The sequence below is a fragment of the Carcharodon carcharias genome, chromosome 10 (assembly GCF_017639515.1).
Source record: "Carcharodon carcharias isolate sCarCar2 chromosome 10, sCarCar2.pri, whole genome shotgun sequence".
Classification (NCBI taxonomy): domain Eukaryota; kingdom Metazoa; phylum Chordata; class Chondrichthyes; order Lamniformes; family Lamnidae; genus Carcharodon; species Carcharodon carcharias.
This window is the reverse complement of record NC_054476.1, coordinates 65,516,680-65,540,255: the sequence shown is the minus strand read 5'-3', so window position 1 is coordinate 65,540,255 and position 23,576 is coordinate 65,516,680. Positions and strand designations below refer to the sequence as shown.

General features: G+C 42.3%; 1 protein-coding gene across 1 annotated transcript in view; it reads right to left on the bottom strand.

Moving 5' to 3' along the window:
* Positions 1-8,515: 8,515 nt before the first annotated feature.
* The window catches only part of slc22a18 (solute carrier family 22 member 18), a 132,871-nt gene continuing 117,810 nt past the window's right edge, over positions 8,516-23,576 (bottom strand). Inside the window, exon 10 of the mRNA XM_041197376.1 lies at positions 8,516-9,056. Coding sequence (XP_041053310.1) covers positions 9,025-9,056 — 32 coding nt within the window. The 3' untranslated portion in view covers positions 8,516-9,024. The remainder of the gene's footprint in view (positions 9,057-23,576) is intronic.

The following is a 23,576-nucleotide window of genomic DNA, read 5'->3' as shown; positions in this document are numbered from 1 at the left end:
TTACAAAGGATGTGATAAATATATACCTAGATAATAATCTGATTTGCCTTAGTCAACATGGATTTGTGAATGTGAAATCATGTTTGACAAACCTGTTGGAGTTTTTTTGAGGATGTTACTAACAGAATTGATAAAGGGGAGTTGGTGGATGTAGTGTACTTGAATTTTCAGAAGGCTTCAATAAAGTCCCCCTAAGGAAGTTGGTTAGCAAAGTTAAAGCACTTGGGATAGGAGATAATATACTGGCACGGATTAAGGATTGGTTAACAGGCAGGTAAGAAAAAAACAGGGCGTTCTCACATTGGTAGGCAGTGACTAATGGGGTTCCACAAGGATCAGTATTTGAGCCCCTGTTATTCACAATATATATCAATGATTTGGATGTGGAAACCAAATGTAACATTTCCAAGTCACAGAAAACAGTGCTAGGTTGGGATGTGTGTTGTGAGGAAGTTGCAAAGTGGCTTCAAGGAGATTTGGACAGACTTAATGAGTGGGCAAGAATATGGTAGATGGAATATAATGTGGAAAAATAAGATCCACTTTGGTAGGAGGAACAGATGTGCGGAGTATTTCTTAAATGGTGATAAATTAGTGTATATGTACAAAGGGAGCTGGGTATCCTTGTCAAAAAATAATTGAAGGCTAATAATATGCAGTTGCAGCAAGCAATTAGGAAGGCTAATGGTATGTTAGTCTTTATCGCAAGAGGATTTGAGCACTGGAATAACGAAGGCTTGCTTCAATTGTATAGAGCCTTGGTTAGACCACACTTGGAGTACTGTGTGCTGTTTTGGTCCCCTTACCTTAGGAAGGATATTATTGCCAAAAGGGAGTGCAATGAAGATTCACTAGACTTGTTCCCGGGATAGTGGGACTGTCCTATGAAGAGAGAATGGGAAAACTGGGCCTGTATTCTCTAGCACTCAAAGAATGAGGGGTGATCTCATTGCAATCTACCAAATACTTAAAGGGATAGGCAGGATAGATGCAGGTAAGGTGTTTCCCCTAGTTGGGAGTTGAGAACCAGGGGACAGAATTTCAAAAAATTCTAAGCCACTTAGAATTCTCTACCTCAGAGGGCTGTAGAAGCTCAGTCATTGAGTATGTTTAAAGCAGTGATTGGTATTTAGAAATCTGTCAATGACGTAAAGGGATATGGGATAGTGTTGGAAAAAGGGATTGATAATTAGCCATGATTGAATTGATTGGTGGAGCAGGCTTAAAGGGCTGAATGGCCTACTCCTGTGCCTATGCTTCTATTTCCTAAGACAACAGTGCCAGATGAGACATCCAAAAAGGATATCCTTCTCAATTACAGCTGTATAAAGAAGTTTCGTGATTGTTGGATCTACTCAAAAGATGTTAATTTTGAGGTAGTATAATCATGTATGCCCTTGGCCACCACCTCTGTAAACTATTCCATCCAATTCAACTTATCATCTACTTTGATACCTAGATACTTGCAGTTAGTAACTGTTTCAATGTCCACATCATGCAGCATCAGAGGAGCAATATAATTAACTGCCTTTTTCCTAAAGTCTATAACTAGTGTTTTCATTCAGTTTGAGAATTGTTATCGCACCATTTTACAAATTCACCAAATCCCTATAGTTTACTTATAATTATCCTGATGTATGAAGAGAATAATGTCATTGTACTCTGATCTACAATCATTCATCTGGAGGATGAAAAGTAAAGGCGGCAGTACACATTCCTGAGGAAATCCAGCATTTGTTAACATGGGTTCCGAGTAAATCCCAGAAAGAAATAGCTGATCCAAAGTAGACTTGACATCAAGATTTTTCAATAAGCTTGAATGGTTGCATGGTACTAAAAACTGATGAGAAATCGACAAAGGTAGCGCAAGCATAGTTACCTAATCTATCCATGTGCTATTGAATTAGATGGACCCAGGTCATCCACTGACTTGAGTTGATAGGCAAAGTGTAAAGGATCAATATGTGGACCAGGAGGATCTAAAAGACACTTTAGTACAATGTGCTGAAAACACTTCATGACTCAATGTAAGAGCAATTGTTCAGCACAGCAGGCTGCAACTTCTTAGCAGATGAGATGATGACGGCTGATTTCCAGCAGCAAGTAATTGTATGCATGTCAAACAATTTCTGAAAGACCAGAGAGAAAGAATCTGCCAACTGATGCGCACGTGCCTTAAGAAATTTTCCACTGATTTGACCTGGGTGTCCATGCTTTCTGTGGATTAATTTGCTTGAATTGTGTCTTTACTTCCTGTGGTGGAATATATACCAAAATAAAGTGTAATTGATTGAAATCATGGCGCACTATTGAAGGGTCTAAATGCCACACAAAGTAACTCAGTGTGAGCGAAGCAAGAACATTTCTTAACCTGAAAATTTTTCCACCAGCATTTATTTGCATATATACATATACTCCCCCACCTCCTTGGGATTTATTTGTAGCAGTAGCAAATCTATCTTGGCACAGAGGATCGATTTCATCAATTATGTTGGCTGGAATGTCCAAACATTTCCACTCTCTGAATTCTGACAAAAATCTTGTGCAGGTCTGAATCTCATCAATCTTATTTCTCACTAAACTGACATGATTAAGAGTAATAGCTGGAAGTAGTGAGCATTGCCCTCTCCTTTCACTGGCTATCTCACACCTCCTCATTTCCCCCTCTGTCTGAATTGTGGCAGCCTCTGCCCCAAAATCACGTTGTCCTTTGTTGATAAATGTTGCACACTCCTTTTCACATAATGCCTCATGCCTTCTCAACCTGAATTGAGGTTGCCTCAGCCCTGAATACAGGTCATCTCTTGTTGGTGCCCACATGGGCAACATTATGGGTGTAACTTGCAAATCCTGAGTTCAAGCAGAGCCTGGCAGTTGTACATGATTTAACAGTAGACAGCTTCACTCATTCCCATCATTAACAGCCTCGCCTCCCTCTAATCCTGCTTGGCCTCAGCAGCTGTGCTTCTCCTTAGCCTTGCCTGGCCTGGTGGGCTTGCTTCCTGGCCCCAGGTAAAACCCCATTTGCCCTAGCCATGGTAAAGCCCTGCTCCACCACCACCCTCCAGCCCAGACCCAGTAAAGTCTTGCTTGCCCGTATCTCAGTAAAGCCCTACTCCCATGCCAGCCCTGGTAAAGCTGTGCTTCCCCCAGCCCTGCTAATGACTCACTTCCTCTGGCTCTGATGAAGTCTCGCTTCCTTCCCCCCCACCCCTGGTCCCAGTAAAGCCTCGCTACTGCAGGGCTGGTAAGGCCCTGCTTTTACTCAGCCTCGTAAGGCCCTACTTTCCTCCCAGCCCTGCAAAGCCATGCTCCCCCCGGCCCTATAATGACTCACTCCCCCAACCCCGATAAAGCCCAAATTTCCTTCGACCCATGCCTGCCTTCCCCCAAGCTCCAGAAAGGCCTCGCTCACTCCAGCCCCTGGCCCGGTAAAGCCCTGCTCTCCACCATCACCTACCCAACTCTGGCCTCACTCGATCTGGTTTAATACCAGCTTCGCCAGCTCCACTGCCCAAAAACCCATAGTCCACTTCAAAACAACAAAAAACAAAAAACAGAAGAGAAAGAGAAACAAACAATTTAAAGAAGGAAGCTTTTTTCTTTAAAAAGCTAGAACTAAAAGAAAAAACCAGCATCGCCGCAGTGCAGCACTGAAATTCTTCTGCCAAGTTGGCAAAGATGCTAAGCCCTTTAATGTTTACTCCCATCCAGTATTTCACACTCCTACTTAACTGCAATGTCTGCATTATCCTCATCTTTTGTGAAGACAAGCAAAACATCCATTAAGGACCATGTCCATGCCTTTCTCATACAGTATCTTTTTGATCTCCAATCAGCCTTAATTTTTCCTTAGTTATCCTCTTGCTCTCTGAACCCTCTCTATCTCCTGTCCGTGCCCTTGAATGCCTCCCAAAGCTCTGACACTGATATACTTCCAAGTTGCTGTTTACAGTCCATTTTTGCCAAAGGACACCTCAACTTGGTAAAATTGGCCTTTCATCAATTTAAAACTTTTACTTTTTGTCTATCATTATTCTTTTCCATAACTATGCTATATCTAATTGCATTTTGGTCACAGTGATCATAATTCACTCACATTTATACCCCTTTCATCTATCCCAGCTTCATTTACCAAAACTAAATCCAGAATAGCCCCTCAATTAGGTTTGCTATATACTGGCTAAGTAGGTTCTCCTGAATGCTTTTTAAGAATGATGCACCCTCTCTATCTTCCACACTAGTTTTATCCCAGTAACATTAGGGTAGTTGAAATTCCCTATTACTGCCCTATTGCTTCTGCACATCTCATCAATTTGCTGATTTACTTGCTCCTCTATCTCCCTCTGACTGTTTGTCAAGAGTATATATAGACCCCCAGTGTAATTGTCCCTTTTCTGTTCTTCAGCTCAAGCCATCTGGCCTCATTGGATGATCCTTCTTGCATGCCATCCCTCCTCACATCTGTGATTGTTTCTTTAACCAATATTGTGACCCCCTTTACACACCCCACTTTTAAATCCACCACTGTATCACATCTGAAAACTCTGTAACCAAGAATGTTGAGCTGCTATTTTTGACCTCTTAAAGCCATGTTTCGCTGATAACTATGAGATCAAGTGTCTATCGATATGTTTAGTTCATTTGCCTTATTCATTAGGCTCCTGGCAGTGAAGTGTAACCCACTGACCAACTCTTTTGTTGCCCATTTTCTAGCCTTTGTTTTCTCTCTGTTATGACCTCTGTGGAGGTCAACAAATCAAAAGAACCAAATGACCCCATGTGCAAATCAATGGACCAGATTTCATTTTTTTTATAACTTTTATTTTAACAATCAAAACAAAATCAGCATAAACATGTTTTAGTAGACAATTTGCGATGAACATAAATTACACATTAAATAGCAAATACAGAAAAGGTGGATCTCAGATTTACTCAGCAGTCCACACAGCATAATTGGCACCAATTTCAGCCACAAAGTCCTTCAAAACTCTGATCTTCCTCAGGTAGAATTCCAGCTCCTTTTCTTCAAGGATTTAGCCACTGATCCAAAATGACATCAGCTCCCAATGAACGAGTTCCATGGGTACAATCTTCAATAAAATAGCATACTTCTCCAGAACCTCCTCAGCTCTGCTCATGATGGTCTTGATAGCAAGAATTCACCTTTATCTGAACCTTCAGTAACAATGCTGTGCACTGTGTGGCCAAGTCTGGTCAGTCAATTATTTTAAGTAACAGAAACAACTGCAGCCACCTTGTATTTGCCTATCGCCAGCTCCTGGATCCAGCTATCATCTTCATCAGTCTGCCTGCGCTGCACAGCTATGTGATGTGAGCTTGGATACCTCTGTGTCATTGTCTGGTTTCAACCAGTTTCAGATTCCCCAAAAACCTAAAGTTTCATTTCAGTTTCCCTAGAAACATGAAGTTTCAGTTTTCCTAGAAACCTGAAGTTTCAGTTTTCCTTTCAGTTATGTTCTGACTCAAAAAATACAAGCTTTGAAACCAGGGTCAATGCACCCAACAGAATATTCAAGTTCAAGTATTCCTCACTCACCAGTTGCAACCACAACACTCCAAACGCTTGCCAATATTTGGGTCAGAGCAGTTAACTTGATATATCCTGATCTCCAAGATACATTTCAACAGGTCAATAAGATTAATTTAACAGCACCTTCCTTTCCTACCACAGCAATAGATGAGAGGCTATGTCAAGGAAGCACCATCACATTCAAGTCACACACCATAATGACTTAGACACACCACCCTGTCTTCCTCAATATTGGGTCAATATTTTGGCAGTCCCTGCCTACCTCCAGTATGGGAGAAATGTCAGCACCAGGACTGCAGCAGTTCAAGTACAATGCCCACCACCCAGTGTCCCACAGCAACCAGGAATGGACAACAAATGTGGCCTTGTCAATATCCTGAGAATTAAGGCGTATTTGTATATATATTTCCCATACACATCGTGGAATGAAAGGATTCACTCAGCTAGTTGGTCAGGATGTGGTAATTTCCCTATTGCAGGCAGTGATAGGACAAACTGCAGTAGTGCTGGGCTGGAAGGAACTGTATTGACTCTTCGCTAAGGCTATACCTTGGTGTGGTTGCCATTCTGTCTCCATAGCACATCAATGAAAGCTATTTACAGACTTGTTTAATTACACAGCAACAGAAACCATCCAATGAAATCAGATATTTAAAAGATATGAATGGGGGTTCCTACTGAGGTCATGCATTCATGAATATGGAAAGATTCTGAAGGAGCTCACATATTATCTAATGCTCGATGAATGTGTAAACGTTTTGCATAATAACTAACTGCAATGATCCTTTTGTGTCTTGCGAACTTTTTGAAACAAGAATACTAAACAGACTTATCAGATGTTGAAAAATTGTTCTCTGAACGATATTTAAAAATCAAGTTTGCAAGTCTTTGTTGGCTCAGTCAGAAATTTATTGTACCAGTGGGAACTGAGTCATGTAGAGCTGGACGAATGCCAGGTACAATCCCTAATCTGTACTGTTACTGTGTTTCAACTGTGGAGGTGGAGTGGTACTATAATTGGCTCACATGTTCCTCTCTTGATCATTATCAAGTGACCTGTATTAGAAATGGGTGAGTATGAACATTAGGTGAGAATAAATCTGCTTCATCTGACAAATCCAAGCTTGTGCCACACCCATGGAACCATACATTAGGAAGTGTTAGTGCCTTCAGGAGATGGAGGAAATTTTTAGGGACAGCTAAAGGGAAATAAAATCTAAACTATATTCATAAATTGCACCACCAACCTAACTGATGTGAATCCAAGTGTAAACTAGTTTTATTCTGGTGTGGCACAATTATGCCAGTGACCCATCTGGTTATTTGCCCAGCTTCACATCTTGTTGTGTTCCTCAGTCAGCTTGACTCAATAGGTAACATTCTCCAGGTGCTCTTGAAAATGTCATGAAGACATTCCAGTCAATATTCCTCTACCAACTTATACCAGTAAAATCTGTGCATTTTGGATCTTTGCTGTTTATAACTCTTGCATGTGTAGAATTGTTACTGAATTTACCTGTATAACAAAGTGTTTTTAAAAATTACTCATTGCCTTTGAGAGATTTCCGAGGGGTGATGAAGTGCTGTATAAAATGGTAATATTAAAGCTTTTCATTCAGTCATGCAGCAGGGAGTATCAAAGCGGTGGCTACCCTTTGTAAGAAGCGGTAAAAGTAAACTTATAGACATTTGCTCATAGTTTGTTAGTTCCTGCACAGTATGCTACAGGACAAATTCAGTACTACTAAATTGGCCAGGAGTGTGGATAACAGGACTGGCTGTTGGTGCGCAGTGAGTCAGGGGATGAATGTATTGGCTAGTTACCAGTGCCATGTGTCAGTAAAATGTGTGTGTCAACTAGTTTTCAGTACTTCTAGAAGTGCTTATACTATTTTTGGAGATCTTGTGGCACAGTGGGAAGTGTCCCTGCCTCTGAGTCAGAAACTCAAGGACTTGATGGCTGGGAAGGTGTGTTCATTATGCGCTAAACAGGTTGAGTATCAACTTGAAACAAAAACAGAAAATGCTGGAAAATCTCAGCAGGTCTAGCAGCATCTGTGGAGAGAGAAACAGAGTTAATGTTTCGAGTCTGTATGACCCTTCTTCAGAGCTGAAGAGAAATGGAAACGTGATGAAATTTATACTGCTTAATGGGGGGTGGAGCAGGTAAGCTAGAGACTGCAGACCAAACACAAACTGGGTGACTGCTTTGCGGAACACCTCCGGTCTGTCGCAAGTATGACCCAGACCTTCCTGTCGCTTGCCATTTCAACACACCATCCTGCTCTCATGCTCACATGTCCCTCCTTGGCCTGCTGCAATGTTCCAGTGAAGCCCTATGCAAACCGGAGGAAAAGCACCTCATCTTCTGAATAGGCGTACAGCCTTCTGGACTCAACATTGAGTTCAACAGCTTCAGACCATGAACTCTCTTCTCTATCCTCCCCCACCCCCCACCTTTTTTAATCCCCTCTTTTCTACATTCATTTTTATTTTTTATCTACTTATTTTTATTTTTATTCATTTATCCCTGGTTTTGTCCCCTTTTTTATCCCCCCTTCTATCCCATTTTCTATCCTTTTTTCACACAATGCTACCCTTGTTCTACTATTATCACATTTTGCTTTCTTACCTTTACGCCACCATTAGCATCTTTTTTTAGCCCTTACCACTACCATTAACACTCCCTTTGTCCTTTAGCTCATGACATCTTTGTCAATCTCTCCTTAGCCCCCACCTATCGCTGGCCTTCTATCCAACTCCATCTGCTCCACCCCACTTAAACAGTATAAATTTCATCACATTTCCATTTCTCTTCAGCTCTGAAGAAGGGTCATACAGGCTCGAAACGTTAACTCTGTTTCTCTCTCCACAAATGCTGCTAGACCTACTGAGTCCTTCCAGCATTTTCTATTTCTGTTTCAGATTCCCAGCATCTGCAGCATTTTACTTTTATCTGAGTATCAACTTGTAAATCCTTGCAATGTCAACTGGCAAGAGTGGGAGAGATTCCTGGTTAGCCATGTGATGGAAAAAAATGGAGCCTCTACTATCACCATCCATAGCTCCAAGCTACAACATGTATGTAAAAGTCATATTGCCACAGCAGCTTGCACTCTGTGGAGGGCTGCTGGATGGCCAGTATAGACCAGATTAGTTCCAACAGTACATGGTTTGATCCGAATTCTGGCTGTGGTGGATTCGGGATCTGCCTCCTTGTGGCGCTGTGGTCGTACCAACCTTCAGGCAGAGAACTCAAGAAGAAGAATATTATTCGTACAGGGGAGTCCAACAGTCACTATGCAACCTTTTCAATGCTCCAGTGATTTTGCAGCATTGCACCGGAAAAACTGCTTCACTCGTGGCTCTGATTTCAGTTTATCAAGTGAGCCATTTTTTCTTATCTGTTACTGGAACTGTGTTGCCTCATTGCTCATCCTGTCCAAGGTGCAACTGGATTCCTTTAATTGCTACATCAACCTTCTACCTTGACTCCTGAAAACTTGAAAAACAGGTCAATTTTATAAATTGACTATCAGTTGATGCCTCATTGATAACATGTACAGTATTGGGTCATATGGCTTCAATGGGACTATAATGGGAATGAGTATTTGCACAATGATTGCAATAAAAGTGGAAATGCACAATGATTGTCAACAGCATTCTGGAGTATAGCTAACTTGCAAGCCAACAGCGTCCTGGAGGAGGGGCTGGATATTACAGCATGCTGAACTTTTGCACAATATCACAAGATAGGTTTGGCTGAAGAAGGCAATTAGTCTTTTTAGTTTTATCTGGCTGGAATATCAATTTTAGACTGGAAGGATGTGCAAGCTATGAGGTCAGTCTCTGAAGAAGTGAAATAACTGTTGCACACATGTTTTCATGCAGTAGTTGACACACTTCATTTATAGCAAAACAAAAACAAAAACAGAAATACCTGGAAAAACTCAGCAGGTCTGGCAGCATCGGTGGAGAAGAAAAGAGTTGATGTTTTGAGTCCTCATGACCCTTCAACAGAACTAAGTAAAAATAGGAGAGGGGTGAAATATAAGCTGGTTTAAGGGAGGAGGGGGAGAGAAGGGGGGTGGTTGTTGGGACAAGGAAGCAGTGATAAGAGGAGATAACCAAAAGATGTCCCAGACAAAAGGACAGAGGTGGTGATATTATCTAAAAGAATGTGCTAATTAAGAGTGGATAGCAGGACAAGCAAGGTACAGATAGCTCTAGTGGGGGTGGGGTGAAATAAGACTAAAAGGGCATAAAAGGTAAGATAAATGATGGTGGAATACATTTAAAAATAATGGAAATAGGTGGGAAAAGAAAAATCTACATAAATTATTGGAAAAAACAAAAAGGAGGGGGAAGAAACGGAAAGGGGGTGGGGATGGAGGAGGGAGTTCAAGATCTAAAGTTGTTGAACTCAATATTCAATCCGGAAGGCTGTAAAGTGCCTAGTCGGAAGATGAGGTGCTGTTCCTCCAGTTTGCGTTGAGCTTCACTGGAACAATGCAGCAAGCCAAAGACAGACATGTGGGCACGAGAGCAGGGTGGTGTGTTAAAATGGCAAGCAACAGAGAGGTCTGGGTCATTCTTGCGGACAGACCAAAGGTGTTCTGCAAAGCGGTCACCCAATCTGCGTTTGGTCTCTCCAATGTAGAGGAAACTGCATTGGGAGCAACGAATGCAGTAGACTAAGTTGATGGATGTGCAAGTGAAATGCTGCTTCACTTGAAAGGAGTGTTTGGGCCCTTGGAAGGTGAGGAGAGAGGAAGTGAAGGGGCAGGTGTTGCATATCTTGCGTTTGCAATGGAAGGTGCCGTAGGAGGGGGTTGAGGAGTAGGGGGTGATGGAGGAGTGGACCAGGGTGTCACGGAGGGAACGATGCCTACGGAATGCTGCCGGGGGGGATGAAGGGAAGATGTGTTTGGTGGTGCCATCATGCTGGAGTTGGCGGAAATGGCAGAGGATGATCCTTTGAATGTGGAGGCTGGTGGGGTGATAAGTGAGGACAAGGGGGACCCTATCATGTTTCTGGGAGGGAGGAGAAGGCGTGAGGGCTGATGAATGGGAGATGGGCCGGACACGGTAAAGGGCCCTGTCAACTACTGTGGGTGGAAAACCTCGGTTAAGGAAGAAGGAGGACATGTCAGAGGAACTGTTTTTGAAGGTAGCATCATCAGAACAGATGCGACGGAGGCGAAGGAACTGAGAGAACGGGATAGAGTCCGTCCATGAAGCGGGGTGTGAGGAGCTGTATACGAGGTAGTTCTGGGAATCGGTAGGCTTGTAATGGATATTGGTGGACAGTCTATCACCAGAAATTGAGACAGAGAGGTCAAGGAAGGGAAGGGAAGTGTCAGAGATGGACCATGTGAAAATGATGAGGGGTTAGAGATTGGAAGCAAAATTAATAAATTTTTCCAGGTCTCGACGAGAGCATGAAGCAGCACCGAAGTAATCATCGATGTACCGGAGAAAGAGTTGTGGGACGGGGCCAGAGTAGAACTGAAACAAGGAATGTTCCACATACCCAATAAAGAGACAGGCATAGCTGGGGCCCGTGCGGGTACTCATAGCCACACCTTTTATTTGGAAGAAGTGAGAGGAGTTAAAGGAGAAATTGTTCAGTGTGAGAACAAGTTCAGCCAGATGGAGGAGGGTAGTGGTGGATGGGGATTGTTCGGGCCTCTGTTCGAGGAAGAAGCAGAGAGCCCTCAGACCATCCCGGTGGGGGATGGAGGTGTAGAGGGATTGGACATCCATGGTGAAGAGGAGGCGGTTGGGGCCAGGGAACTGGAAGTTGTTGATGTGAGGTAAGGTGTCAGAGGAATCACGGATGTAGGTGGGAAGGGACTGGACAAGGGGAGAGAGAAGGGAGTCAAGATAGCGAGAAATGAGTTCCGTGGGAAAGGAGCAGGCTGACACAATCGGTCTGCCAGGACAGTCCTGTTTGTGGATTTTGGGTAGGAGGTAGAAGCGGGCTGTCCGTGGGTTGGCGACTATCAGGTTGGAAGCTGTGGAAGGAAGATCTCCAGAGGAGATGAGGTCAGTGACAGTCCTGGAAACAATGGCTCGATGATGATGTTTTTATCACTTCATTTATAGCCTCTGAGATCCTCAGGCTATCTGGATGGCTGTGAGTTCTTTGGCGAGAGGGTAATATTTTGTATGCCCACTCAAATGCCATCTTTATTCCTTTCCTCCACCAAAACTGCAAACAATAGTCATTGCAGATCCCATGGGTAGTGCTTAGGCTAGAGCCTCTTAATGATGGGTGCAAAAATATGTGGGTAGTCTCATTGGCCCAAAGTTATCAGGGGCAAGTCTAGCTCTATATAGGTGCAAAGCAAAGAAAAAACAATTTGAAAACTTATGTGTAACTCCAGCAATCTCCCTTGAAAGTTTCCCCAGGCTTCTGGCTCCAAATTAAATCACATCCACCAGTCTCAGCTAATACTAGCAACAGGTCAATCTCCTGTTACATTGTAGGTTACCTTCAGTGCACTGGGGATATATGTCCTGGATTTTGGGAACTCCAATTCCAGTCATCCTCAGTTACATCTATTTTTATTACCATCCAGTTGGAGTAGGCATGCACATTACTTGGGAGAATTCAGGCAGCAAAGGAAGCTGAAGCACAGCCAATATGGGACAGAAATAACATGTGTCAACCAGCAGTTGACAAAAATGAAAATCACAGGCATTTCAGAGCCTAAGAAGCAATGAAAATGGCGTGGAATTTCATAGCCATCCATTCTCATCTCTGTCTTGTGCTTGCCCTTCACAAGCTCAATCGTTTCACCTTTTGTCTTACTGCTTTGGCATATTTTAAAGTATTGCTTTGTGGTTGTTTCTTTATTCTAAGTATCATGCCAGCTTATAAAGGATCTTATATATCTCTTTTTGAGAGAGCAAAGAACCAGTTTTTTGACTTGTTCTTCAGAGATGTCTTTCTAGTATCAGAGTGGTTTATCCCCTCTGCTCCATTTAAATTTTATCCAGGGCACTGTACAGTTTGTGCATGACCATTGGGGACACAACTACACTGATACAGCAAAATAGCTCAAATTGGAGCATAAAAGCAAACTACTGCAGATGGTGAAAATTTGAATTAAAAACAGAAAGTGCTGAAAATACTCATCCGGTCTGACAGCATCTGTGGAGAGAGAAACAGAGTTAATGTCTTGAATCAAATATGACTCTTTGGCTGTTCTTTTGAACTGTTCAGAGGTCTGAACAACAGTCATATTCGATTTGAAATGTTGGCTTGGATTCTCGAAGCAGGTAGCGGGGTCAGGAAAATTCCTGGATTGGCCCACTCACCATGGGACAAAGAGCCCGCAAAGGTGGGGTCTTCACCCTGGGTGGGGGTGCACGCCTGGAGTCTGGCCAGCTGACCCAGGAAGAAGTTTGGAGGCAGACACAGGGGCTGCCAAGTATGGAGGTGAGCTTTTTAAAAGGCCACTTCGGTGCTGTGGGACTTTGTCCCATTTAAAATAAAAACACAAAGGTGCTCCAGCCCTCACCTCTCACAACCTCTCACCCTCCAAACTCTCCCCATGCCACCTCATGCTCCACTGTCACCCTCCATAGCCCCTCATGACCCCTATGTCAAGTTCTACCCTTCCACCCAGCCCCCTATGGTCCCTCATGCCCCCTATGCCAAACTCTGGCCTTTCCATGCCCATTGATCCACTATAAACTGTCTAGAACCAATGAACCCAATAGTTTATAGTGAAATGTATATAAAAAAAGCTTTATAAAAGTAATTCATTCATAACTTTCTCCAATGCAGAAAAAAAGTCATTTCACTACAAGCTAATAAAAGTGTCACTCATTCAAACCCTTTAAAGTATCAATAACAAAAACTACAAACCCTTAAAACCACTTAACTTGCGTAATCAAATATTGTGAAATTGACAGCAGAAATCAGAGGGCCTGAGCTGTCAATCAATGTCTTCTCTGGGCACAGCTGCTTCAACAAGCTTAGTGGATGTTGAAAGCCTGGACATCCATTAGGATATTTTCATGATTACTATAACTGAGATTAGATTTTAATTCCTTCCAGCTTTTATTAATTGAATTTAAATTCCACTAGCTGCTGTGGTATGATTTCAGCCCATGTCCCCAGAGCATTAAAAGCAAAATACTGTGGATGCTTGAAATCTAGAACAAAAACAAAAATACCAGCATTACCTGGCTCTGGATTATTAGTCCAGTGACACTACCAGTTCACCACTATTTCCCTTTACTGAACGCTACTAGACCTGCTGAATATTTATAGCATTTTCTGTTTTCAACTCAAATTCTAATTGCTTTGTTTATTGCTGTCTCAGGCTGCTTAGATATAGTGAGCTATGGGTCTGCTAACTCACATAGATAGCATTCATCCTCCATGGCATTTTCGATGCCATCAATGTTTAGTTTGGCATCAGTGTTACAGATATGCTGTAATCACATTCCCAAGATCAAGCTGTAAATACCCAGGTTTTATTATCTGCTGAACCAAGTCAGCTGCCTAGCAGTAGAACAGCTGTGACATGAGAGCTGCCGCAGCACTTCAGTCACTTTAAAACAGTGGCCTTGGTGACAGGCTTTTCTCCAAAGCTGTGTTTCAGTTGTATGTTTTTGAGCTGTCAACTTTTCTAAGTCTTGTAGTTTAGTATGTCTCATTAACAGGTACCCTAAACAAGCAAATAGGACCCCTAAATCACGCTATTAGGGGCTACCACACAAACACTTCAGATAAACTGCAACTTGTTCTGCAATAGCAATGTGTCAATGTGAACAAGGCTGGAATCTCACTTGATTGCTTGTTCCCAGTGTGCCTGGAGCTCTGTACAGCTCAGAGATGGGGCAGAATGAATTAGCTTTGCAAATGAGATTGCTATACTATACCTGTGAAGACCTGAAGAGTGAATTGGGCTGAGTTGCCCAGTCAGACAGCTCCAATTAGCCCAAGCATTCTCAGACTTTATAAAGGATAGCTGGTGTCAAGTATTTTTTCTCTCCTGCTGGTATCCGTTGCTTTTGTGGGATACAATTTTACATGCGCTGGCAGAAAACCAGGACCTTACCCAAATGATTATTCTTTGTGTATTAGCTGAAACCATCATTATTCTTAGGCTGTTTGATCATGGAGGACATCACAGTCAAATCTGATGTTGACCTTTCACATTCACATTTTCTATTGGTTGTCACTGTGATATGGGGTAGAATCAGGCTGTTTTACCTCTTTTCTATAACCAGAGGTGCTGAGGTCAATTGTAGCACCCCTATGACTACCTCAGCTAACTCAGTACAGAGTGTGCTTGCCTCAATCTTGGTGGATTCCACAAAGCGGTAAGACCAAGAGTGAAAGCAATACTTGGTATCAGCTATTCTTTATGAATCTGTGAGAATTCTTTTGGTGTGGCTAAGTTCCACAGTTTATCATTGAGAAACCTCAGCTCCAGTTCTCAAGTTAAAACATAGAAGTTTAGCTTAACCATTAGGAACTCAACAAGGGCAACCAAAGTTCCTTTCATCATTTTCTTTTTGTTCCATCTTTTTTCTCTCTTTCTCGCAGCACTTTAACTTCTTTGGAAGTCCGAAGAAGAGTCATATTGGACTCGAAACATTAACTCTTTTTCTCTCTCCACAGATGCTGCCAGATGTGCTGAGTTTTTCCAGCACTTTGTTTTTATTTCAGACCTCCGGCATCTGCAGTATTTTATTATATTGAGGATCTGCTGAGCTTAGTCTGACCTACTTAAAATCCTGTTTTTGAGCCATGAATTAAAAGCTTTGAGGAATCAGAATGAATCTTCTTGTGAAGACTCAATATGCACTGACTAGTAAAACAAGAGGTAGGAGTTTGGGTGAGGCAAAAGGTTTGAAATTTCTGTCTGTTCAGCCTTTGTAATGAATGTTTGTTGTAGGGAGGAATAGAGGAAAGAATAAAGAAACAAAAACAAAATTACCTGGAAAAACTCAGCAGGTCTGGCAGCATCGGTGGAGAAGAAAAGAGTTGACGTTTCGAGTCCTCATGACCCTTCGACAGAACTTGAGTTCGAGTCCAAGAAAGAGTTGAAATATAAGCTGGCTTAAGGTGTGTGTGAATAAAGAAGCTGACTAAACAGAAGATGTTGAGTGCAAAAACAAAAACAGAATTACCTGGAAAAACTCAGCAGGTCTGGCAGCATCGGCGGAGAAGAAAAGAGTTGACGTTTCGAGTCCTCATGACCCTTCGACAGAACTTGAGTTCGAGTCCAAGAAAGAGTTGAAATATAAGCTGGTTTAAGGTGTGTGTCTGGGGGGTGGAGAGAGAGAGAGAGAGAGAGAGAGAGGTGGAGTGGGGGTGTGGTTGTAGGGACAAACAAGCAGTGATAGAAGCAAAAAAAAAAACAAAAAAACTGCGGATGCTGGAAAACCAAAACAATGTTCTGTCGAAGGGTCATGAGGACTCGAAACGTCAACTCTTTTCTTCTCCGCCGATGCTGCCAGACCTGCTGAGTTTTTCCAGGTAATTCAGTGATAGAAGCAGATCATCAAAAGATGTCAACAACAATAGTACAAAAGAACACATAGGTGTTAAAGTTAAAAGTTGGTGATATTATCTAAACGAATGTGCTAATTAAGAATGGATGGTAGGGCACTCAAGGTATAGCTCTAGTGGGGGTGGGGAGAGCATTTTTTTTATAATGGAAATAGGTGGGAAAAGGAAAATCTATATAATTTATTGGAAAAAAAAGAAAAGGAAGGGGGAAACAGAAAGGGGGTGGGGATGGGGGAGGGAGCTCACGACCTAAAGTTGTTGAATTCAATATTCAGTCCGGATGGCTGTAAAGTGCCTAGTCAGAAGATGAGGTGTTGTTCCTCCAGTTTGCGTTGGGCTTCACTGGAACAATGCAGCAAGCCAAGGACAGACATGTGGGCAAGAGAGCAGGGTGGAATGTTAAAATGGCAAGCGACAGGGAGGTTTGGGTCATTCTTGCGGACAGACCGCAGGTGTTCTGCAAAGCGGTCGCCCAGTTTACGTTTGGTCTCTACAATGTAGAGGAGACCACATTGGGAGCAACGAATGCAGTAGACTAAGTTGGGGGAAATGCAAGTGAAATGCTGCTTCACTTGAAAGGAGTGTTTGGGTCCTTGGACGGTGAGGAGAGAGGAAGTGAAGGGGCAGGTGTTGCATCTTTTGCGTGGGCATGGGGTGGTGCCATAGGAGGGGTTTGAGGAGTAGGGGGTGATGGAGGAGTGGACCAGGGTGTCCCGGAGGGAGCGATCCCTATGGAATGCCGATAAGGGGGGTGAAGGGAAGATGTGTTTGGTGGTGGCATCATGCTGGAGTTGGCGGAAATGGCGGAGGATGATCCTTTGAATGTGGAGGCTGGTGGGGTGATAAGTGAGGACAAGGGGGACCCTATCATGTTTCTGGGAGGGAGGAGAAGGCGTGAGGGCGGATGCGCGGGAGATGGGCCGGACACGGTTGAGGGCCCTATGTTCTGACCTGAATGATCTGCTGCCTGTCATTGTTTGAAGTTAATAGACCAACTGAGAGTCCTCCCTTTACACTCCTTGGGTACATACCTCTGTTTCACACCCTTTACTGGCTTGGTTGATACTGTTAACCATCCTGATTCAGTCAGGACTGGTATAGCCAATCCTGGTGCACAATCAACTAACTGTTCATCAAGCATGAGGCAACAGAAAAGTAATGAACAATATAATGAAGAGTGCACACCCAAAACCACACCCTCTTAACCTATCTTTTCTCTTTAAAGTTGCTGACTGATCTGTGGTGAATTCCCAGAATTTTCTGATAGATATTTGAGAGATATTTGCAGATATATTTAGCTGTATAATAAGTTATCTAGGCACATTTAAACAAAGTAAAGCAGCAGCAATTTTAAAATTAATAAGAAGCACAAACTTAACATGCAGCTTAAATATAAACCTACAGCTCCTGATGAGGAAACAGACTGAAGAAGGAGGAAGAAACCTGGAACTGGGGCCAGACAGATGTTCAATTCATCACCAGGCAGTCAGTCAGTCTGCAGCTAGCCAGCCGGTCAGCTCACAACTAGCCACTAAACCAAAGAGTTTAGCACTGCCAGGTCTGCTTGGAGTCAAAAAACCATGTAATCCAATGTCTGGACTAGCTAATTCTGTGCTAACCCAGAGCACTTTTACTGATTGACTAGTGGTCTAGCCTAATAATGAGACAGGAGGGGTAGACTTGTCACTGGAATTCTTCTTACTATCAGCTCCAAATAACTCTGTAAGCCAATATCCCTAATACTGTCCTAGCTGGAACATTGTTCAGTATTGTGTGGGTTTTACTGGTCAATCTCCATTAATAGCTAAGAATACTTGGCAGGGGGATATTAAACATTGGCCCCACCAACCTGTCTCAAAACTGTATGGAATCAATCAATTGGTTTGTGTCTCAATGGGGAGAGAGAGTGTGCACTCTGTATCAAAAGAAGAAAAGTTCTGCATATGTGAATTTTCCAGAAGCTTGGTTCAGAGACACATGGATTTCCACATTTGGCAGCTGACCGAAAAAAAAGCCACAGTGAGAGGCCAGGAAAGGTTGGCCCAGGTTTCCCAGGTTCTGGGATTCAAAGGGATAGGATCACTTTCAAGAGAGACAGTAACAGGTATGTGAGATGGCAACAGATGTGGGAGCTGGAGAGATGGTGACTGATGTGGGAGCTGGAGAGACAGTGGAGTGTTAGAGACTGGCAGTGGGAGAGAGGTGGCCAAACTTTTACAATTCAGTTATAGAAGTCTTATGCTCTTGCTACAAGCTGATTGTATTAATAAGTTAACTGAGAGTTGTCAAATTTCTCAACAGCTCCAATGGCACAAAGTATCTGAGCAGTCTCAGTAAAGTAGGGGCTGTGACTCACTATTCGAGGTCCTCTCCCAAAGCCATGTGATGAAATGCCCAATCACTCATTAAACAATTGGACATCTTTCCTGTTGGGGATTGGAGGTGTCTGTGGTTGGGATTATTTCTTACGCATTGTGCCTTCCCAGCCTCGTTGTGTAGCAAACTCTAGACACGCCCACACAACTAATGCTGTTGTGACAAATCAGGGACAGGCTGGCTCTACATGATTTGCCTGCACTTGACTATCTTTTCCTCTTTACACTTTTATTTTCCCATTAGTCTCTTCAGCATGTTGAAAGCACTGACCCATTGCTAGGATATGGTTCCATGGGAACTTAGGCAACCTCCAGCAACTCAATCAAATATCCATTTTTTATTGTGTAAACCTTGGAGTTGGTAGACCTAACAGTTGGGCAGTGAATACCAGCATGCTATTCAACCAATAGGGGCACCATGATTAAATCTATTAACATCCTCACCTGATAATACCACCAACCCCACACACTTTCTGGATAGTAATTAGGAACAGGAAAACAGGAACCCTGGCTGATGTTTCCTTGTGGCCATTTACCGTAATCTTACTCTTGCCCCAGTTAAGATTATCTAACTCAAGACAGACCAGGGATCAAGATTACTTCGCTCTAACCTTTTATGTTTTTGGTTATCAGGTTCGCTTTGTCCGGCGACTGCTAGCTGCACCCTTAATATTAACACATTAGTTGGTGCTTGAAACAATACAGGCAGAGAGATCGATTAACTGAACAAACACTGGTTTATTGGAAGAACAGAGCACTAACACCTTGTGTGCTTCTTCAATCACCTCTAACTCTAGACTTACAGTTACTAAAGTAGCCCGTGCTGTGTAGTTATTGGTCAATACAGTCACATGGTCATTAGCTACATTCTTTTAAAGGTACACAGCGCTCCACTTTACCACACAACCCAAAACCTCCCACACAGAAATTAGCCCCTTTAAGTTACCATGTTTGCACCGCCATGCAAAAAAAATTTTAAAGAGCCTGCGCACTTCAAATCATTTGCACACGACAACAAAAAAATCGAGGTTACCTTGCCAGGGATTGAGTCTGAATTCTTCCAGTGTGTGTGGCTTAGACAGGTTGAAATTGAAAACAAAATTCTGCCTCATGCCACAAGTTGGCTGGCTGAATATGTGCTATCATCTGTGCCTCTGTGAGTATGTGTGTGCGTGCATTTTGCTGTGTATCAGGAAGAGGTGGACTGCAGAAGGGATGGATAAACAAAGAACAAGATAAAGGTACTGAATATTTCAAGACAATGTAATAACTATTTTTCCTACAAGAATCACAAATGTTTTAATGTCAGAATTGTGCTGAGACCAAATACATCCCATGTTTAAATAGCCTTCTGATTCTTCACTGTCTACATTACCATAGTGACTACATTTCAAAATAACTTCATAAGAATGTAAATTGAACTTTATAAATGTGAATTCTTTCTTTTACCCTGCTGGATTGATCAGAGAGAGCCTTTAATGCCTGTGGAAACTTACCCAGCAAGGTGTTTGGTCTGGAGAAGAAAAAGGGAGAAAACTTGGGGAATTTCTGGTTAACAGAAATCGAGTTTTTACATGTCACTCCCCACATACACCTGAGAACTGACAAAACTGGTTACCAAGATGGCAGGAAGTTTCAAACCTCTGGAAATCTGCTGTTGCAATGATTCCAATGGGGGAATTTTATTCTTGCTTTTACATTAATCACTAACTAGCTCAGAGCTAAAAAATCCATTGCCAACTTCTGTGAAAGTTGCTGGACTCCCCTCCCTACTTTATTGCGGTAAACTACAGCCAGAAGCGCTGACTACTCACTGATTCAGTTCATCTCAGCCCACACTTCTGAAAAATCGATAGAATCACAGCATGTAAGAGAACAGAAACAGGCCACCTCACCCATCAGCTGTTTGCTGGTCTTCCTGCACGTGAATCTAGCCTAATCATCCTCTCTTACTTAAGCTCTATACCTTTTTAAAGCAGCTATCTATTTCAAAAGAATTTATAAACCCTGCTTCAGCAACAGTTTGTGGCAGAAAATTCCATATTCTAACTCTGTTCTGTGTAAAACAACACTGTTATCCAGATGATCTGTGATGGTTCTAAATATAACTTGGAGGCTCAGGCCTGCTGAATTGGACCAGATTACATTGAGGCCTGTCGATTTGGGCATGACTACACATCCCTGTGTTTAAACATACAGAAGCATCTATGTCATGGAAATCTTTGAACAGTGCAGAGCAAAGAGGAAACTTCAGAATAAGTGACATGCCATTAATTATACCACTGTTACATTTGCTGAAAGAAATCAGCAGGCAATTCTCATAGTTCTGCCCCCATTAAAATCAATAGCAATTATGATTCTCCATAAATATGTCAGTTTTTACTTCACTCCCATGGAACCTAAAAATAGTAGTCCAAATGAGCTGGCAATTCTGTGAATTATTACTCCAAGACTAGGTTTAACCTCCCAGTTGTTAAAAATGTATTGCCATTTCAAACATCAAACAATTAGGATTTTTGTGTATCCATTTCCTGCACCTGCAATTTTAATTTTAATATACCTTATGTCCATTCAATTTATGAGACTGTTTACAGAATTTAAATTCTATTTTTCCCCTAGTCATCCTCATTAAGCCACAAACATAACAAAATTACTTGTTTTAAAAGCTCTAATTTACTTAATAATTCCTGATTGTTTCAATCAGTTATGATTAAATGGATATACATATATCTGAAAACATATTTTGCTACTCAGAAGAAAGTCTGCTTAATTTATCAGCATGAGTGCTGTGCTGTTGGAGGTGTTGTCTTTAGGATGAGACTTTAAACAGAGGCCCTGCCTGCTCTCTCAGGTGGACTTAAAGTATACCATGACACTACTTTGAGAAGAGCAGGGTGGCTCTCCTTGGTGTCTTATACCTGCCCTTCAACGAACACCAGAAAAGATCTGGTCATTACCTCATGCTGTTTGTGGGTGCTTGCTGTGCTCTAATTGGCTGCTGCATTTCTACATTGTAGCATTGATTATACAACAAAGGAAAGTACTTAATCAGCTGTAAAGCAATTTGGGATGTGCTGTGGTCATGAAAGATACTATATAATGCAAATTCTTCCTTTTTACTGCGCACAAAGATTTGAAATTTTCAAACACATTCAAATCCAGTGCCACAGTCAGAGTTTAGATAATTTATTGTTTTCCATGATAAAGTGTTTTAATGTGTGAATTTAGTGTGTTTTCCTACCCTGAGAGTGATTTGCCCCAATTTAAATAAATTCCAGCAGCAAGATTTTGTGAATTTTAAAATAAAAAAGATTACTTATTATCACATACTTGCCTGGAGGTTTAAAACATTCTTACACACACTGTCACATACACAAAGATTAGATACAGAGGAAGAAAAATAAATTATTACAACTTGGAATGATTCCAGTCTCTTTCACAGCAGGCCTGTCATTTTCTTAGATCTGCTTGTCCAACACCTGGCCAATAGGTCATTCCTCTCTAGTTGGCCTAGGGAGCCACTATGTTGGGAGAGACAGAGAGGGACTGACGGCAGGGCCCAAGGTGGTGGGAGAGACTGGCTGAGGGTGGAGGAGAGAGACTGGCTGTAGCGCCCAGTGGGGAGAAACTGGCTGAAGGGCAAAGAAGTGGGGTGGGGGGTGGGAGGGTGTTGGGAGAGATGAGGTTGTGGGTGTAAGAGAGAGAGACAGTGTGTACGAGGGACAGAGTGTGTGTGAGAGAGAGCGGCTTGTGGGGTTAGGGAGAGACAGCTTGGGATTAGCGAGTGGCTGTGGGACCCAGGGGAGACTCTGGCTTCAGGGCTGGGGGGAGAGATGCTTTCACTGGGTGTATGTGAGAGAGAGAGAGTGTGTGAGGGAGAGAGTGTATGTCTGAGTGTCATGAAGCTATTAATGTCTATAATATTATTGGAAAATATTTTTATTTTAAAATAGAGGTTTAGTCTGTGGGTGGGTCTTAATTGGATTAAAGCCAGTTAGTCTGAGTGCTTTAATGTGTACCAGTTTTGAGATGTAAAAGAGGTAGAGTGCATTTGCATTTTTTTTGAATAGAGCATTCAAGAAGTGTGGTGAAATCTGGCAGCTAGCTAGCAGAGACCAAGCAATATGTTTATTTTACTAATAAAATTGGTACTATGAAAAGAGTTTTATTGTTAGAAGATGTGGAGTTCATTAGGGCTGGTGATACAATGAGAATTTACATTCAATGAGCTGTGTTGGGTATAACAGATAGCAGTTTTGTGTGTGCAGGGCAGAGGCAGTGTAAGCTCAAAGCAGCTGTAAGCCTACAACTGTCTCCACAGGAACCAAAGTGAAAGGAACCTCATTTTGAATTTGTAAGGTGAAAATGCTTTGGTGTCTGCTGAAAGTCTATGGTTTGCTGTTGCCTTAATGAAGATTAGTTTGGGAATTTGTTAAAAGTTATGTGCTATGTGTATATATTTGTAGTTATGTGTATATATTTAGCTATGTGTATATATTTAGCTTGTGTAAATTGATAAATGTCCCATGTATTTTGATATAAAACCTCTTGAGAACTGGTGGTCTGATTCCTGAATATAGAGCTGCATCTCAAACATACAAAAATAAAAATATAGGTTATGACAGTTGTTTTAAATTTCCCTCTAGAATTTTTAAATAACTCCGCATTATCAACTGCTGTGTCATAACATGAAAGAGGGTATGAGAGAGTGTATGAGAGAGCGAGTGAGTGTGCATCTAGCTCACTCACAGGGCTGAATTTTCCCCCATCGGGGGGGGAAGTTGATGGGCTGGCGCATACAGGCACGCTTCCAATCGGCTCCCCCGATCGGAGGTGTGCTGCCATTTAATGTGGGCAGGCCAATTAAGGCCTGCCTAGCGTGATGTCCACACAGAAGTGTTATGTGCTTCCTGTGTGGGCGGGCGGGGGGATTCCCAAAATCGAGAGTGCACACTTTCGCGCATGCACATGAAAGAGCGCACTCATCTCCCTGAGGCTAAGTGCTGCCTCAGGGAGATCGGCTGTACATGTAAAAAAGATAAAAATAGAAAAATAAAATTTCCTTTACAAGTCCCTTTATTGACAATGTCACATGAGTTGGGATATG